The 19,723-nt window shown below is 34.6% G+C and overlaps 1 protein-coding gene across 7 annotated transcripts in view; it reads right to left on the reverse strand.

Moving 5' to 3' along the window:
- Positions 1-19,723, reverse strand: part of METTL25 (methyltransferase like 25) — a 137,376-nt gene that overhangs the window by 105,737 nt on the left and 11,916 nt on the right. For all 7 annotated transcript variants that reach the window (XR_015727153.1, XR_015727152.1, XR_015727151.1 and 4 more), the window contains 2 exons: positions 8,710-8,874; positions 7,687-7,793 (listed from right to left, as the gene is read on the reverse strand). Coding sequence is in view for 2 of the 7 variants with exons in the window: in XM_045780037.2 (XP_045635993.2) it covers positions 7,687-7,793; positions 8,710-8,874 (272 nt within the window). In the remaining 5 variants the exon portion in view is untranslated. The remainder of the gene's footprint in view (positions 1-7,686; positions 7,794-8,709; positions 8,875-19,723) is intronic.

Here is a 19,723-nt window from a genome sequence, read left to right on the forward strand (position 1 = left end):
TGTTTGTTTTTTAATTTTTTGATTCTATTTAAAAACCAACCATTTTCATCATTTTTATTAGACATTTTAAAAGAGGTTCTAGACAGTATAATAAGTCAAGGAAAAGATGTAAAAGATACAAATATGGGAAATAAAACTGCCTTTCTTCATAGATGACATGAGTGCGTCTGCAGAAAATCTAAAGGAATATACAAAACTAACAGAACTAGCAAGTGAATTTAGCAATGTGTCAGGATACAGGATTATTAGAAATTAATAATGAACCATCAGAACATAAACAATACAGTAGCAAAGAACAATTAGAAAACAAAATTTAAAACCAATTGAATTAAAATAGCAAAAAAATAGAATATCTAGGAATAAATTTAACAAAGGTTCAGCAAGGCCTAGTCACTAAAAACTATAAAAGCAGAGAAAAAATTTAAAAGATCTAAATAAAGATACACCATGTTCACAAAATGGCAGACTCAAAATGAAGATGTTAGTCCCCCCAAAATGACTTACAGATTCAACACAATCTTAATCAAAATAACAGCAGGGTTTCTTTAAAAAAAACTGACAAGTAGATACTATAGTTTATATGAAAACACAGAGTACCTAGAATAACCAAAACAATTTTGAAAAAGAATAAGGTTGGAAGACTTACCCTGATTCAGGAATTAATATAAAACTACAGTAATCAAAAACAGCATAGTGCAGGTATAAAAACAGATAAATAAATCAACAGAAAAGGACAGTATACAGAAATAGACCCAAACTTATATAATTGATTTTTGACAAAATGGCTATGGTAATCCAATAGAGAAGACAATCTTTTCAACAAATGGTGCTGGTATAATGAATGTCTGTGTGGGGAAAAAAGTGAACTTTGCCTGTCACAGAGCAAACACAAAACTTAATTAAAAATGTATCACAAATCTAAATGTGACAGTAATAACTACTAACTTCTGGAAGAAAGCATGAGAACATCTTTGTGACACTGAAGGGGCAAAGATTTCTTATGTAGGACATAAAAAATCTTTGCTACAAAAGAACTCATTGAAAAAATGGACTTCATTAAAATTAAAAAATTTGCTATTAAAAATACAGTTAAAAGAAGAAATATTTGCAAAATATTTATCTGACCAATGGTTTGTATCCCGAATATACAAAGAACTCTTACAACCCAAAAAGAAGACAAACAACTTAAAAACTGGCAATATATTTGAATGCACTCTGGACAAAAGAAGATATATAAATGGCCAATATGAAAAGGAGTCTGATACCACTAGTTATCAGGGAAATGCAAATTAAAATCATAATGAGATATACACAAATGTAAAATGGTACAGACGCTTGAAAAACACTGGAAGTTTATCATAAAGTTAAAACATACACCTATTATATGACCTACAAACCCCATTTCAGGCTCTTTGCCAAAGATAAATGAAAACATGTCCACACAAAGTCTTGTATGTGAATATTCATAGGAGCTAAAAAAAAATGGTAACATCTCAAATGTCCATCAACTTGTAAATGGCAAAACAAATTGTAGTACATCTATACCATGGCATAAAGAAAAACAAAAAGTAAATACAACATTGATGACTCTCAAAAGTTGTGCTGAAGGAAACAATTCAAACACAAAACTCCTCATCCTATTTGACTCCATTACACAATGTTCTAGAAAATTCATAACTACAAGTAGGTCAGGGGTTCAGTAGGTAAAGCATATGACTCTTGGTCTCAGGGTCAGGAGTTTGAACCCTATGATGGGGGTAGACTTTACTTCAAAACAACAACTATAAGCAGGTCAGTAGTTACGTGAGAGTGGAGAAAAATATCTTGCGGAAGGGCATAAGGAAACTTTTTATGGTGACAAATATTTTTTATTATGGTGGTGGTTACACAACTGCACACACCAAATTCATCAAAATGTACACCTAGAATTGGTGAAGATGTAAACTATACCTCAATAAAACTAAAAATAAGAGAAATAAAATATCACCAAGATTGTTACTCTACTGCCATGTCATTTCATAAGAAATAAATGAACACCGAAATAAATTACAGGAACACTACCATAAGAAATCAGTATCTAGGAGTGACTAGGTGGCTCAGTCGTTAAGCAACTGCCTTCAGCCCAAGGCATGATCCCAGGGTCCTGGGATCCAGCCCCACATTGGGCTCCCTGCTCTGCTGGGAGCCTGCTTCTTCCTCTCCCACTCCCCCTGCTTGTGTTCCCTCTCTTGCTGGCTGTCTCTCTCTCTGTCAAATAAACAAACAAAATCTTAAAAAAAAAAAAAAGAAAAGAAAGAAATCAGTATCTAAACTTCTGTCCATCCTAAGATCAGTTAAACCCTGATATAAGTATGAGTAACTCAAGGAAACACTCTTATATTTGAAGTAATGCCATTAATTAAATCCTCAAAAATTTTAGGTTCTTACAATTCAAGCAGTTCATAGGTAAGACTCCAATAAATAATTCCTATAAATATGCTTACAAAGAATTCCCTCTGCCCTTTTTAAGTTCATTTCTGGGCTAGGTTTATGGGAAATACAGAAGCATTATATATCTTGATTTTAAGGAATTACAATCTAACTGAAGATACCATACCCATACTCATGAATACAAGTGCTATACAGTAGAAACTATTAGTCCGTTCTCCCATATCTGAATCTCCAGAGAAAGCAAAGCTCTCTATTCCTTTCCTTCTGTGAAACACACTTACTGATGCTGATGACAACCTTAAAGTTAGCAACCACTGGGTTGCTTACAAGCGTCAGCACATTTGTTCCTACAAATGTAAATGTCTTCTTACCAAGAGGTAACTGAGTTTGTTCCTGTATCTGTTTGTGGCAATTCCACTTGTGAATCAAGAATATTCTGGCTGCAAGTAACAGGACATCAAGTTTTGAACAATGAAGAAAATTCACCTCACTTAAGAAATCTGTCAGTACAATGGCTGAACCGTTAAGAGGCTCAACTACATACAGCCTTTGGTGCATCTTATTTGTAATTTCTCTGGTTGTACAATGGCTGTGGAAACTCTAAGAATCATGCCTTCACAATATTATATCTAAAAACCTTTTCAATAATGGGCGAATTTTCCTAGGAAATCTGTCAGTTGACTTATACTCCTATTTTATTAATCCAAGTTGAATTTTATCCCCCTCCAAATTGGTCTTTTAGTAGCATATGTAGTGTCAGCAATACAATGAAAGCCTCTATGCAATTAAGTAACATAAGGCATACAACTTTTTGCCTTGAAACTATCTGGTCTGAATAGCAAAATCTTCACCATCCTGATCTCCTATCCCTCACTCACAGCAGTCTTTTCCTTCCTGATCATTTTATGGATTTGAAAATGAAGGATTTTCTAGTCCAATGCCTGGTGGGAGGTATCTTCCTAGTCTCCTAATTCTGTTTAGAAGAATCTCCCACAGAAACATTGTTACACATAGTGGTGACATTTCTTAAGACTATTAGTACAGTAATACACTTCATATAGAAGAGTTATATGTTTCTTTGAGTCTGCTTTTTTTGAATAAAAATTGTATTTAAGGTATACAATATGATGTTTTGATATACATAGTGAAATGATTACTACAGCAAGCTAATTAACATAGCCACCCCTTCACACAGTTACATCTTTTTTGTTTTGTTTTGTTTTTAAGTAAGGAGGTTCATAGTATCTTTTTTTTTTTATTAGTTTCAGAGGTAGAATTTAGTGATTCATCAGTTACATATAATACCCAGTGGTCATGACATCGAGTGCCCTTCTTACTGCCCATCTCCCAATTATCCCTCCCCCCGGCCTCCAGCAACCCTCAGTTTGTTTCCTAGAGTTCAGCATCTAGAAGAGTTATATTTTGTTGTGTGACCTAGAAATCTAATTACCATTCTAGGCTAATGACTTTCAAATTTATAATTCTAGTATGAAATTCTCCCATGAACTTCATCCTCATATAACCAACAGTGTACTAAACATTTCCACTTGAATATCTAAAAAGAATCTCAAATTTAATGTCTTCAAAACTAAGTTCTTGATATTCTCTGTAAAACCTGCCCTTCCCATAATATTCTCCATCATAGTTAATGATATCTCCATACTCAATTCCAGGTGGAAATGACAACTCCTTTCTTTCTCTCATACCCTCCATGTGAAATGTGAGCAAATCCAGAACCTTAGCAAGGGCACCCTAACCCTGCCTTACTGCAACAGGCTCCTCAAGAGTCTCCCTGCTCCTTTCCCTCAAGGCGATACTCAAGAAGCTAAACCAAGTCTGATCCTGCCACTCCTCTTAGCAAAAAAATCTCTCAACTCTTTAATCTTATCTCTTGTTCACTAACCTCCTTTGTTATTGGGATTTATGCCTTAACTCTGAAAACTCGTCACATGTTCCCATAGGAGCCAATTTCTGAAAAGAACCAGCTTGAATGTTCACAAAAAGTATGGTAAAAAGGGCAAAGACAGTGAAAATATCTGCTTTGTAAGAGCCCTCAACATAGCAACCAGAGTGATCCAGTGTCCAAAGGTTTCTCATCTCACTCAGGGCAAAAGCCCAAAATATCACAGTGGCCTCTAAGACTCTACAACTTTATGACCTGCCCTCTACTGCTCCAAACCCAGCTCCTACTACTTTGCGCTTGCTCTCTCCACTGGAGCTGATCTGGTTTTCAGGTTGTTTCAAGAACACACCAAACATATTCCTACTCTAAGGCCACTGAGCATGTTATCCCCTCTATCTGAAAAGTTTTTTGTCCAGGTATTCTAATAGGTAACTCTCTTTCTTCCTGAAGGAGGCCTGAATTCTAATGAGTTTAAAAAGAGTTCTTACTTGTTCCTCTCTTCCTAACCAAAAACGTTAATCTTCCATCTCTGAATTAGTGACTTCCTTTGCTTTTTATTTATTTTTCTCTTTAAAGTATATCAACATATACAAAAAAAATTTATAATCACTTTATTATCTATCTCTCCCATTAGAATATAAATGCCATGGGGCAAGGATATCTGTCATTAGTTTTGTTCACTATTGCATCCTCAGTATCTATCTGTAACAGTGCATGGCACATGGTAGGAGCTAATGAAATATCTGTTAAATGGATGCATGCATGCAGGTATGAATGAATGAACATATTTTGGAAATAAAAATTAGGAAGCCTTGGTAATGTGAGTGAGAGAGGCAAGGCTTTTGGCGTGTAGGAAGCAATGTGGCTGAGGCAAAAATGAATTGTTTTGTTTTCTTCTCTGGTGTCTATGGTCACTAGTAAAGTTAGATATTTCAGAATCTGGGTTTCCATCTATCTGCCTGAAGTCTGTATTTATTAAATCTGCATTTTAAAAGTAAAAGCTGTACAAACGTAATAGATCTTAAACTTTACTATTGTGAGAATCACATACTGCTATAAAGTGATTTCAAGAGAAAGACTGTAAATCTTTAATTCAGGTTATTTCATTTCCTAAGAACAGGCCTCAGTGTTATAATAAAGTCCCCTGAAAGCAGGTCTAACATGATACATTAAAGTATTTCAAAATTTTTTTCTCTGTACTTTAGGAAAAAAAATAATCTGCTGTATGAATTTAAAGTTATTATGTAAAATTTCATATAAATAAAGAATAAAAGTAGTCTAAGTGTAAAGTTAGGAAGCACAACAATAAATAGCACTTATCTTAGTTTCGGTTATCACAGAGCAGATTCTACAACAAAAATTTAAGTATAAGCAAATTATTTGGGAGGGAAGCAGAGAACTGAAAAAGAAAAAGGAAGGCAGCCCAATCAAAGGTGTGCTATTAAGAAAGGCACCACTTTAGGAGCTAGTGTACAACACATACCTCAGAAACATCCCACCTGAAATGTCGAGGAGTTGATGTATTTGTATATCAACTTTCATCATTCATTAATTCAAGGCTGTTCAAGGGGAAGAACTAATTCCCAGAACCTGTATACAAGTAGTGCTTTGCTTTGGCAGCTAGAGAAAACCCATGGGGAAAAATGCAGACATTGCCAGGTAGAAGGCAGGCTGGCACACCACGAAATGTCTGAGAAAATTTGGGTTAGGCATCCAACAGTTATCTGCTATAACAATGAACCTACCAGCCATCCTACGAACGAAAATATGAGTATTTCCACTGCACATAACTGTTTTCCTTCCATATCTCATCTCGCTGCTTCCTCAACCAAAAGTAATAACTCTTCTCAAATTATGATGCCCTTGCTTCTTTAATAGCTGTTTCACATGCATTTTTTGCATTAAGAAGACACCATTATTTTGCTTAAAAGCTTTAAAAAAAATGGTACCATAAAATATGTAATCTTCTTTAAACTGTTTCGTTTTCTACTCAATTTTATGTTTCTAATGTCCATCCATCTAATATATGGCAGTTTAAATTTTACTGTGTAATTGCCCCTTTTACTCCAGCTGAGTATCACTGTCATGGTAAGCCTGTTACTGATTCAGGTAGGTACTGCTAGGTATGATATGCTAAAGAAAAGGTTGAAAATTACTGGCTTAGCTCTTGCCCCTAGCCCCTAACCTAGAGATCTATGCTGCCACAAGCGGCTCTGCATGCCTAGGCCAAACTGTGATAGTTTTCTAATCATCCTCAAACTCTCTACAAGTCTGGGAGAATCTATGGAGAAGATTTTAACGCCTAACAGAAATTGAAGGATGGAAGATTCTGACTACCCCCACAGATGCTCTTCTGAGATAAGAAAAATAATTTACTATTTTTACAAGCTAGGGATAAGAAAAATAACTCACTGTTTTTATAGGTCAATATAGGCAATATTTGATTTTATTTTAATATCTGTTTCAGACATTACTGTTTCACAAAAGTTACTTTTCACAACAGGAATGCACTGTGATTCTGACACTGTGAAAGAATCCGAGTCCTAAAACATAGTTTCTTTGCGTTACTATAATGACCACAGCTTGGTAACCCTAGGTTCTGAGAACACCCAGTGGCAAACAATTTTGCAGAATATCATTATCATAATGCTGCCTCAAATTGGAAACTTATTGAAGATAATTTAAAAGAGTAAAATTTGTGGCAAAACATGAATAGTCATATCTTATTTTTAGCATAAATTTGCTATAATCACACTGTATTGGGAAATGAGAGCACATATTTAAAGTGTCTGACATTAGGGGCGCCTGGGTAGCGCAGTCGTTAAAGCGTCTGCCTTCGGCTCAGGGCGTGATCCCGGCGTTCCGGGATCGAGTCCCACATCAGGCTCCTCCGCTATGAGCCTGCTTCTTCCTCTCCCACTCCCCCTGCTGTGTTCCCTCTCTCGCTGGCTGTCTCTCTGTCACATAAATAAATAAAATCTTTAAAAAAAAAAAATAAATAAATAAAGTGTCTGACATGGGGCGCCTGGGTGGCTTAGTTGTTAAGCGTCTGCCTTTGGCTCAGGGTGTGATCCCAGAGTCCTGGGATCGAGCCCCGCATTGGGCTTTCTGCTCTGCTGGGAGCCTGCTTCTTCCTCTCCCACTCCCCCTGCTTGTTTTCCCTCTCTCACTGGCTGTCTCCCTGTCAAATAAATAAATAAAATCTTAAAAAAAAAAAAGTGACATAACTAACATCAGTTATTATTTAATGACATTTAAAGGCTGGACAGTGATCACAGATAAGATGTAAATGATACCAAGAAAAAAAAAAGGCACTAATTTTAACACCTGAAAATACAAAGAAATTCTCTTACCTGCTTTATTCCATAGTAATCAGCAATACTGCTGATAAGCTCTGACATAGCCTGAACTTCATGAGATTTTTTCAAATTCATAAATTCGTCTGGTTTCACATTTTCATCTGAACAAAAATAAAATAAAATTAAAGTACTGCTATTAAAGAAACAAAATGTAATAAAAAATCATCCGTTGGGGCGCCTAGGTGGCACAGTCGTTAAGCATCTGCCTTCGGCTCAGGGAGTGATTCCAGCGGTTTGGGATTGAGCCCCACATCAGGCTCCTCCACTAGGAGCCTGCTTCTTCCTCTCCCACTCCCCCTGTTTCTGTTCCCTCTCTCACTGGCTGTCTCTCTCTCTGTCAAATAAATAAATAAAATCTTTAAAAAAAAATCATCCATTAATGTTCATGTTTTCTGTAATTACGTATGAAAATAATATAGAGATTCCACTGTGTCTGCATGATAGATCTCTGTTAGTTTAGCTGCTACGAATCAAAATTTGAATTAAGAACATAAATAAGAAGACCCATAGAACATTACTTAAAAGAAAAAAATGTTCCTTGAGAGGCGCCTGGGTGGCTCATTTGGCTAAGCGTCTGCCTTTGGCTCGGGTCATGATCCTGGAGTCCTGGAATTGAGCCCCACATCGGGCTCCCTAATCCGTGGGAAGCCTGCTTCTCCTTCTCCCTGCCCCTGCTCATGCTCTCTCTTGCTATCTCTCTCTCTCAAATAAATAAATAAAATCTTAAAAACAAAATAAAAAAATAAAAATGTTTCTTGACACAAAAAACAATTATAAGAGAAAAGACTGGTAACTGGACTATAATGTAGGAAAAAAAACATGGAGATCTGTAACTAGTTGTTCTGTATAACATGATGCATAAGAAAACCTACTCATCTAAGTATAAGCCAGTCTACCAGTGCTCACGATAGAAGAGCACTGATAGAACAATAAATTAAGAACTTGTTAGAAAAAATATATGAACATAAATGGACAGTATATCGCTTCTAGTACTAAAAAAAATACATACACACTTACCAGTTCTCTGTTTTTTATTTCCTCGAAGGACTGTAAGCAACTGTTCAAAAGGAGTACATATTCCCAAGTTTTGTACAGAATAATATCTCACTGCCAGAACAAAGGCTTCCACACTCACCAGCTTCTGGGAAGTTTCACAAAATATTTTGGGAAAATTAGTAATACCTAAAAAGATCAGGATAAAAAGAGAAATGTTAGCAATAAGTAGTTAATGCCAATTTGTGTGAGATTTAAAACAAATAAATGAAAAACACTGGATCTTTACAACAAATGACAATATTTTCATTTTGGTGTGAATTTTGATAATATCTCTAATGGTTCCACTGTATTTGTTATTTCAGCTATTAGTTATTTGTAGCATCCAGTTTTCTCTTAATAGTGTACACAATTATATATTTAAATTCCAAATTAAAATTTGGCCTTTTTTATCCTTCTAAAAGCCAAAAAAAAAAAAAAAAAAAAGGCAGCAACAACAACAAAAAAAAGCTTAAAATCCGCTACACTATAATGTGGTCATTAAATTTATGAAAGGTCCTGGCTGACCTACAACTGTGAATTTAAAGGCGATCAGCCTGCTCTACACTGTTATTCCCTGCGCACACCACCTACGTGTGGAACAATGGCAGTGTCCCCAGTGGTATAAATGTTACTGTGAAAGAGTCCCCGCATCATTTGGACCATGGAGAAATTTTGCGTGTGCGTGTGTGTGTGTGTGTTCAATGCACTGTCAGTATGAGTTTTTAAACTTGTCATGTTAAAATCAGGTGAAAAAAGTTCATTTTCTTTCCCTGGTCAGTTTTAAGCCGTATATTCTATACGTTTACTATAGGAACTATTGATGATTTTCAAATGCTCACTCATTAAGAAGAATATGGTCAACTGTCATACTGCAAACATCCAGTACCTCTCTCTATGTGAGGATCATGTATCCTGTTGAACTCTGGTGTGGACACATCTCACCAAAGTGAACTATGCCATTTTCAGACAGAAGTTTTAAGAGAACTGGAGGATTCACTATGCTTTCTTTTTCCAGAACTGCAATAACTGAAATATGTGTCAAGATGGAACTTGAGTCCTTGAGTCTGCAATAACTGAAATATGTGTCAAGATGGAACTTGAGTCCTTGAGTGACTATGACGTGGACATCACTGCTGTCAACCTACTGTGGGTGGCAACATTTAGGAAAGTAACCATCATTCTTTTTAGTCACTGAGGTTTTAGGCTTATTACTGCAGCATTCTCTCACCTATTCTAATGGAATAGATGGAAACACATATGTACACTGATAGAGATGCTTTTTATTTGCTCAATTTCAGTTTTCTATGGCTATTTTTATATACTTATTTAGGAAGCTTACAAAAAGGGTATTCCAATGTGTCTGTAGTGGTTCAAATGAACTCTTTGGACGGATCAGTCTAATTAAGTTCACTCATTGAATGTTACTTTTAATAATTAAAAAGCCCCACATATCCAGTGTTTAAACAAAGTATTTAAAATACTCACCTTATGAAAGAATGGTACAATCCAGGAAACAACTTTGGTTCTATCAGAGAAACCAAACTATACACTATGAAGTCTATTCTAGCATAGCTAACCCTCCATAGTTAGTTATAAAATTATAAAAATTCATTTAAACACAAAAAATAATGATGCTTCTAGCAAAATTAAAAGAGGAAAATTGATGAAGTCTTGTATATTTAACACAGTATCTTTTTAAAGCTAATATCTGTTAAGTTGTTGGTGGTAATGTTTACCATGTTAATTAATAAGCATAAAATTGGCAGAGACCTGTAACTTCCATTTCTGAATCAACTAAATAGAAATTAAAGCTACAAAATTACTACAGTGAATTTATTTAAGATATATTTTGTGTATTATAAAGTTCTTTGGATATTTTACAAACTGAATTTACTAACGCAGCCAAAAGTAATAAAATCCACATCAAAATATTTAGGCATGATACAGAGGGGAAAACTCAGTCAACTATTAAGTGAGACTCTCAGGTTTAAGGGCAGTCTCAACATCCCCAAGTTCCAGGGCAGCAATTTCTTAGAGTGTGATAGAATAAGAGTATTAAATCTCAAAGTGCAGAGGGACTGTTATAGTAGTCAGTTATTGGACAATGTTGCCAACAGAAAGAAATGTGATGTTTCTGTTGGACAAGTAAATGTTCAAATCAACTTAACTAACCTACTTGAAATACTTGAAAAAATCCAAATCCAACTTGATCTAAATGATGTTAATTTGCTTTTAATTATAGGCCTCAGCAGAAATTTCAGAAATCTGGAGATCTAAATTACAAAGCTATTATCTTTTTAAAAATGCTTGCTTTTTTTTTAAAAAAAAAGATAGTGTTCTGATTCAGTCCATTAGTTTATGTCATTTAGGGCTATACCAGTTTATTCAGATAGTCTAGGACCTGTGAAAAAAATCTTTCTGAATTACAGAAATACAGCTTCTGTACTTTCTTTGTTTTAAAGTGATCCAGCCTGTAACTTCCACTAGCAATTTTTAAAGATTCAGAAAGAGAGAGAGAGAGAGAGGCACATCATGTTCTTATCTTTACTTCCACTCGGAAACAGTATGTAAGAAGTTATATGGCAATGGTGACAGTGTATGTAGTCCTCATAGTGCTTCTCTAGGTACTTGTAGAAGGAGTTTGGGTTCCGCAACTGGCAAGACAGAAACCACAGTGTTACTCAACCAATATTTACTTAATTATTAATTAGCTGGAATTTTTACACAGGGAAAGCTTTGTTTATAAATTTGTTGCCACTGCACCGGCATATTAAGTGGCTTGATTATTTTGTAAATATCTCCCCCTACTGGAAGTACCTGTTCAGCTTGATTGCATGCTTTGTCTTTATTTACTCTTATTTTTTTGTACACCCTAGATCCCTATTCCACAGAGGTTTCTTGTAATATAGGTTAATTGGGCATGAAAACAAGGGGAGCAAAGAAGCAGGGGAGAAGCTATTTTCTGTAAATATGAAATCAGGATATCTTTAGGTATCTTTTTTTTTAACAGCAGAGATCAACGTATAAGAAAAGATAGAAGAGTTATATATACACATATTGATTATGAAAATCTCAAGGTAGAGAAATGAATAATAACGCCTCAAAACTAAAAATAAAATAGAAACAATCAATCAATATATTTACATTTTACATAGTTTACATATTTACATTTTAAAAAGTTTCAAAAATAAGTGTGTTATTTTATTTGAATGTTCTCTAGTGCTTTAAGGAAGACAGAGTACTGCTAGGATTCATAATAACTCATTGAAATGATAATTAATATTTATTGCACATATGCTATGTGCCAGGCACCGTGCTCAACGGTTTACATGTAATGGAACAGTCTTATGAGGTGATTACATAGTGCTCTTATCTCAATTTCCAGAGGAAGAAATCAAAACTTAGAGAGGCTACATGTTAGCCACGTTTGCACAGACACCAAATGGCAAGGCATGTGAACCAAGGCAGTATTCAGCCCTTGCTTGTAATTCCCAAATTTGATTATTAGCATGCTATAGCAGTAAGTTCAATGGGCTACAAATGAAAACAGGAAAGACACCAGTTAAAACCGCTAGGCAAGTATATGACTGTCAGAATCAGGTCTAGCAAGAACTCCCTCTGGCAGAGATCCATACCATGGTAATATCTTAATGGTTCATATTCACTTTGTTCATGTTCTTAATTCCTTCACTTTATTTCTCTCAAAACCTCCTGCTCTACCAGAAGTGATTTTAAGGTTTTGAGAAATTTAAAAAGTAATTTTTACACATAGATCAACTGATGTCTCTGAAAAGGAAATAAAAAGACTTTATAATGAGATTTTGTTGTAGTATCTATTTCTAGAAATAAAGCAAGCCAACTGCTTCATGTCCAGTTTTAAAGCAACAATACCTTCATACAGCAGGCACTCAGTTAGTAGGGAATGAATGGATGAATGAAAGCAATTGTTTAATATACTCACTACTGCAGCATCACCAGCTATACTAGGAGAAACAAATTCCATCTTAGGATTTGTTTCTGTGATGGTAGTGATCACTGAAGCCAGTTGGAGGACTTCAATAGCACTGCTGAGCCTGTTAGAATAAAATCTCATCTCACCCTAATGTGTATAATCATAAGGTGAGACGAGAGATTTAGAACATTCAGAATATGATACAAGACAAAACATAATTATGTGCTAAATTTTGAGGTTTAACTGTGTTACAGGAGTTAGGACAAAGGTTACTACTGCTATCAAATAGCCTCGAACTGTCCCATGGCCCAGAATTTCAAGAAAAATCAACAGTTCCCTCTTAATAATAGTCTTCGAGGGACATGAAAATGTTTTATATTCATTTCTACATGAATATCCTACAGATGCCTCTAATTCAAAAGGTTCAAAACTGAAATGCACATTCTCATGCTCTCCAAACCTTTCCTCTCTATTTCCTATCTTGTTTAATAATGTCCTTACTTGCTCAGTGCTGAAGCTAAGTCTTTACGTTATCTTAAATGCTCCCTGTGCCCTCAATCCACATATCCAGCCACCCATCAATCTTAATGTAAAAAATGTCTTTCACTGTGGAACTAACCACCCACCTTTCCCGTGCCCCACTATCACTGCCTGAGTTCAAACTCTATTACTCTCACCAGTGCTACTGCAATAGCCTCACAGATTTTTTTTTTCTTATCAATAAACTCCCATAAGCACAATAAGTGCTCATAAGTGTTGGCTAAGTTGAATTGAACATTTTTCTAAAATGGAAATTTACTTATTTTCAATGGACATTTAATTGAACATTTTAAGGCTGAGACTTCCACAACGAATGACTTAGGCTTTAATCTTTTATACTTGTTTAGTAGACTTCAACCAAAAGGTAAAGTCTGTCTTGCTGAACTTGAAAATTCTAGATAGGATGCATTAAATTTTATGAATGTTTGATATCTCTATAATCTTATCACTTGTGTAAGGAAGAAAATAATATATATACTGCTGTTTTTAAAAAAAATAATTTCTATCATCCAATTACATGCTAGGAAACTTTTTGCGTATGCTACTTCAGAGTAATTTCAGGCTGCATGTGAAATGAAACAATATGTCATTTCAACACATAAACCATGCTCTTAGAAAAAAATAAAGTAAAATTAACAAACAATTGACATGCATGTTCTTACTGTGCCAATATTAACATCATATTGTATGTATAAAGTACATGTAACCATTTCAAAAGCATTTTCACATTTAATTACTTATAAAACTAAAAATAAAATTAAATATAAAAATAGGAAAATCTAACTACATATTTTAGCTATAACAGACCATTTTCATAGTTTAATTTGAAGGAAAATAAAAATATCATACAAAGAAACAGCAATTTAGAAAGTGATTTGGTAAATAAAAAGTAAACCTGATTAAAAAATAAACAATTCCAAGGTGTAATTTGAGATCCATTTATGGGATATGTGTCTTAACCATTTACAAAGCACACAGACAGTAAGTGTCCAATATGGATTCTAGAGGGCACAGAAATTCCCAGTTAGAATTCTGCTGAGATCCCACAGAGATGTGCTTACTCAGGCCTCTGTGCTTGTTTTTAACTCTGTCCGAGACCATCTTCTCTCAGGTATTTTCATAGCTCACTCTCACTTCCTTTAGGTCTGTGCTCAAATGTCACTATTTCAGTGAAAATTTCTCTGATAATTCTGTTTAAAACTGCAACCCCATTCAATCCTTACCCTCTCTGATCTTTTTTATTAATTTTTTTTCACAGCACTTATCACCATCTGACATAGCAAGTAAGATCCAAGAGGACATGGATTTTTATTCATTACTGATTCCTCAGAATCTAGAATAATGCCTGGCACTTAAAGTACCTGATGAGTAAATGAGTAAATGAATGAGCAAGAACTAGGTTTGAATTGTGATTCTCAGACCGTCTATACCTGTGTAGCCATGACTAATTTATTTATCTGCTCTAAGACTTGATCTATAAAATGGGAGGAAAATACATATTTTATAATGTTGTTAAAGAACACTCACACACATATACATGAATATGTATACAAGTATTTAATGTAAGTGCATGCAGATGTGCACACGTGCATGCATACACACACACATACATATCATCTTAATACGGAGCCTAGAACATAGTAGGCAACCCCCAAAGCATGAATCCAAACTGTGTATACTTAGGGCTTTGTCAGAATAGAAGGTTGAAAACACTCAAATATTTAAACCCAGAATACCATATAGGCTACTATGGAAGAACCCAAAAGAAAGATCAATGCATATACCCAGTTCCTAAATGAACCTGCTGGGAGAAAGGAGGTTTAGGGTCTGGTACTTGGGTGTAAGACCTTCATCATTAGAATGAAGGCACAACTAGGGACAGGTAAGCTGTAACTTGAGACATGACATAGGAGTCCAAGAGCCAACCCTGGGTTCTACATTCTAAGTAGGATGACAGCCAGAATTGCTCGATGCTGGGAGACCAGTGGTTAGCACTAGGCACCACTGTTGTAGCATAAGCTTTTAAAGGAATAGGAGAGAATTCTAATACTAATGATATTTCTCACAGGATTTAATGTGAAATTTAATAGGTTACAAGCTTCACTATGCCTTAAAGACCTCACGTAGAGTTTCAAGTTTTACTACAGTTTAATTTTCTATTATCAAAAGTCTCTGTTTTCAGAAAATAACCAAAACCAAGAGATAGATTACTAGAAACCCAACAACTTCAAACTCCATTTAAAATTAGAAGCATTTAAGAGTAAATTAAAATATTTGTAAATATTTTCTTAAGAATAAATTTTAAATTTAATAAATCAAATATGATTTTATTACCAAAATACAAAATTAATTCCAGATTGCGAAACTTTAAAAACTGATATTATAATTGTAAAGGATACCTTAAAAATCAACCAATAAGTGCTTTGAAACCCATCTGTTATTCCCTTGTTCCTAGGAAATAGGAAATGAGATGTCCTATTTTGACTGTCACTTCTAAACACCACTATTGGCTCTACCACCCCCAGTGCTTCAACAATGCCAGTACCTGAGTAACTAACACTACCACTGATCTCTTACAGAGAAGACAAGTATTTTTATTCTCTACATTGACTTGCACCTAGATTTTCAAGCTTTCAAAAATAAAGACTTTTCAGTTTATTTATTGTTTGGGGCAGGACACAAAGAACTTTTGTCCCAGGTAAACTGTAATTATAAGCATAACTAATTACTAATAGGGCATTTTGAGAGAGTAAAACTAAATCACAACTCTGTCTCAAAATTGTACTTTTTTTTCGTTATGTATTTCATTAACTTCAGCTTTCATATGCTATTATTGTTAGCTAAACTCTATTACTTACATTTCAATATTAATACAAAATAGATGTGTCTAGTCTACTCTTAACTGAATTTAGTTATAATCATTTGCCAAGCAGAAGGAACATGCAAAAGGAATTTGCATTAAATACACACTTTTGTCTATCTAGTTCTTACCATACTTCTAGCAGATCTTATTCTTTATTTTTGTAATGATGCATATAATTAATAAAATCAAATCAATTTTATTCCTTAGGGGTCATTATTCAAGGTGGCTGCAAACAGTATAAATAAAATGCCAACCTAAACTTTAAAAATTGCCATTTTGGTCTCAATAATTAAGAAGGAAGAATTGAGATTCAGTAACTGTCATGGGTGTTGCCCAAAGACACCAGTCTGATAATCTATAGCTGCATCAGAAATAGAGCTTCCCTTAACAAGAGGAGGGACAGTTCTCAGCACTTGATATTATCTATAATAGCCAAATTATGGAAACAGCCCAAGTGTCCATCAACTGACAAACAGACAAAGAAGATGTGGTGTATACATGCCATGGAATATTATTCAGCCATCAAAAAGAATGGAATCTTGCCATTTGCCACAACATGGATAGAGCTAGAGAGTATCATGCTAAGCGAAACAAGTCAGTCAGAGAAAGACAAATACCATATGATTTCACTCGCATGTGGAATTTAATAAATAAAATAAATGAGCAAAGGGGGAAAAAAGAGAGAGAGAGAGAGCCGAACCAAGAAACAGACTACAGAGAACAAACTGACGGTTATGGGGGGGATGGGTGAAATAGGTGATAGGGATTAAGAGGGCACTTGTGATGAGCACCAGGTGATGTATGGAAATGTTGAATCACTATATTATACACCTGAAATAACATTACACTGAATGTTAACTAACTATAATTTAAACAAAAACTGAAAGAAAGGAAAAAAACTTTTTTAAAAAAGGAATAAAGACAAGACTATATAAACCAAAAAAAAAAAAAAAGATTAGTTAAATGAATGCAAATATATAAATAGCTCATAATAAGGAACAAAAAATTACAAGAAAAAATGAAGAATGAGCACGAGTGTTGGTCTAAATCAAGAAGAATTCAAAGAACTCTGTAATTCTAATAACACTTTGAACCAGTGATTCTTACCTTGAGGTATAAGAGTTAAAGAAGCCTATGACTCACGTAAAGCTGTATGTAGTTTTGTGTCTATTTATGAACATAGATACCATACTTTTTTTGAGGAAGGGGTTCTATAGCATTCATTTAACACAGGCTTTTTATGGGATTTGTGACCTGAAAGATTAAAAATCACTGTATTTTACTATCTTTTCACCTTGTATATTGCCAAATGTTAATATTATAACATGCAATTCAACCAAATATTTTTCCTCTGGCTTCTAGAGATCATTTTAAATGTTCAAAACATGAAAACAAAGTAGTGACTACCAAAACAATCTAGGATTATTCTTTCTTTCCTATTGGTAGAGAGCTCTTAATTCTTTTTTTTTTTTTTTTAAGATTTTATTTATTTATTTGACAGAGAGAGAGCGAGAGAGCACAAGCAGGGGGAACAGCAGAGGGAGAGGGAGAAGCAGGCTCTCCGCTAATCAGGGAGCCCAAGGCAGGCCTCAATCCCAGGAGCCTGGGATCATGACCCAAGCCAAAGGCATATACCCAACTAACTGAGCCACCTAGGCTCCCCAAGAGCAATTAATTCTTAACATAAATTTTATATAGTTAATCTAACTTTGAAAAGATAACCCTTTCGTCTCCAGTATTTTTATTATTAAGCAGAACCTCAGTGTTGATGGTCGAAGTTTCTAGGCTAGCTTTTTTAGATAATGTCCATCTAAGCAAAACAAATAAATAATTTAAGGTACCAAAACATATCGGTCAGTCTGTTCCATTTGACAAATATGTGTTAATAATAATAAATGGTTTTAAATAAATTTACACAATCTAAATTTAAATCTCTAATGAAAAAGGCAAAATTGTTTGTTTGCACAATCCCAGAGACCTCTCAAGTGATACAACAACCACCTGATTCAGGAGAATGAACCACATATTTTATTTTTTGACAAAAAAAATAAGTAAGTGAACTTAAGCCAAATGCACCTTCTAGTGAAAATGCACATACTAAGTGAACAGGGTGGGATGGGGATGGCAAGGAAGATTGAAAAGAACTGACAGAAGTAGAAGTAATTTGGGGCATGTGGGTGGCTCAGTTAAGTGCCCAATTATTGATTTCCACTCAGGTCATGATCTCAGGGTTTTAAGATCGAGCCCTACATTGGGCTCCATGGAGCCTGTTTAAAATTCTCTCTCTCCCTCTCCTTTTGCCCCTCCCCCCTCTCTTGCCCTCTCTTAAAAAAAAAAGTAAAAATAATTTAGACAGTTTAAGTTTGTCTGATTAAAAATGACCCTTCTCCTGGGGCACCTGGGTGGCTCAGTTGGTTAAGCGTCTGATTTGGCTCAGGTCATGATCCCAGGGTCCTGGGATCAAGTCCCACAAGGGGCTCTCTGCTCAGTGGGGAGTCTGCCTCTCCCTCTCCCTCTGCCTACCGCTCATGCTTCTTCTCTCTCTAGTGCTCTCTCTCTCAGCAATAAATAAATAAAATATTTAAGAAAAAAAAAAAGACCCTCCTCTTACAAAAAGAATTATTTCCAGATAATAATGGAATTATACTTCCAAATCTGTCTTTGGTAGAAAATACTATAAAATATTAAGCAGTATTAAAGGTTTATAAATGTAGGTGTTGTGGAAAAAAGGATAGATTCACCGTGTTTAGATAATGCCTTTATAATCCACAGGGGCAAAGAGCAGTCAATTAAGAATAATAATCTTTGGAAAATAACTGTTGACAAAGAAGCAGCTATAGTGAAATTCTGAATAAACTGAAAATATTGTCACTTTTTAAATAAAAAAAATGGTTGTCATGGCACATTAACTCACTAAAATGGCATAAACATTCTTAAGAAACACATATAGAAAAATAAAACAATAAATGAGGAACAGCTTCACATGTCAGGAGGGAAAACTAGAATTTTATTATGGAGAACTATAAAAACCCATGAAAGCAATATAACAACTGAGACACACACAGCTGGACATTTTAAATTTCAAATATAAAGAATGACGAAAAACTTTCTTGAAAAATGAAATCAACTAGTTTTGGATAAAAACACACTGTCACACAGCTGGAAATTAAATAATAATATATATTATGTTATATATAATAATTATATATTTATAATTAATCTAGATAAAGCATTTTCTTGGGCAATGCTTAGAACATAGGATTTGCATAGATCACTTAGTCTAGAAAGTATAATATTATAATTCTCAGACTATATCAAATGGGAAGAAACTAGAATAAAAATCTGCTTAGAAAGGAAAACATTCATCTTTCCATTTTGTTTTGTACTACAGTTACTGATGTCTTTTCTCTTATTGGAATGTGGTTTTTTTAAAGAGAGAGGTTATGCCCAGTTCACTTTTGTATTCAACCACAATACCTAGTATCATGTTATACTAAGAAAATGTTAAGTAAGCTTTCCAAAACTAAATTAGGATATAAAAATAATCCTGCTACCAAAAGTTGTAAGGCTTAGAGACTACTGACCTATTCTTAACTCTAACGACCACAGCAAATTTTGAAGAATACTGAACTTGCAAAGGT

This window comes from Ursus americanus, chromosome 17 (genome assembly GCF_024610735.1).
Source record: "Ursus americanus isolate L20-20 chromosome 17, mUrsAme1.1.p, whole genome shotgun sequence".
In the NCBI taxonomy this organism is placed as follows: domain Eukaryota; kingdom Metazoa; phylum Chordata; class Mammalia; order Carnivora; family Ursidae; genus Ursus; species Ursus americanus.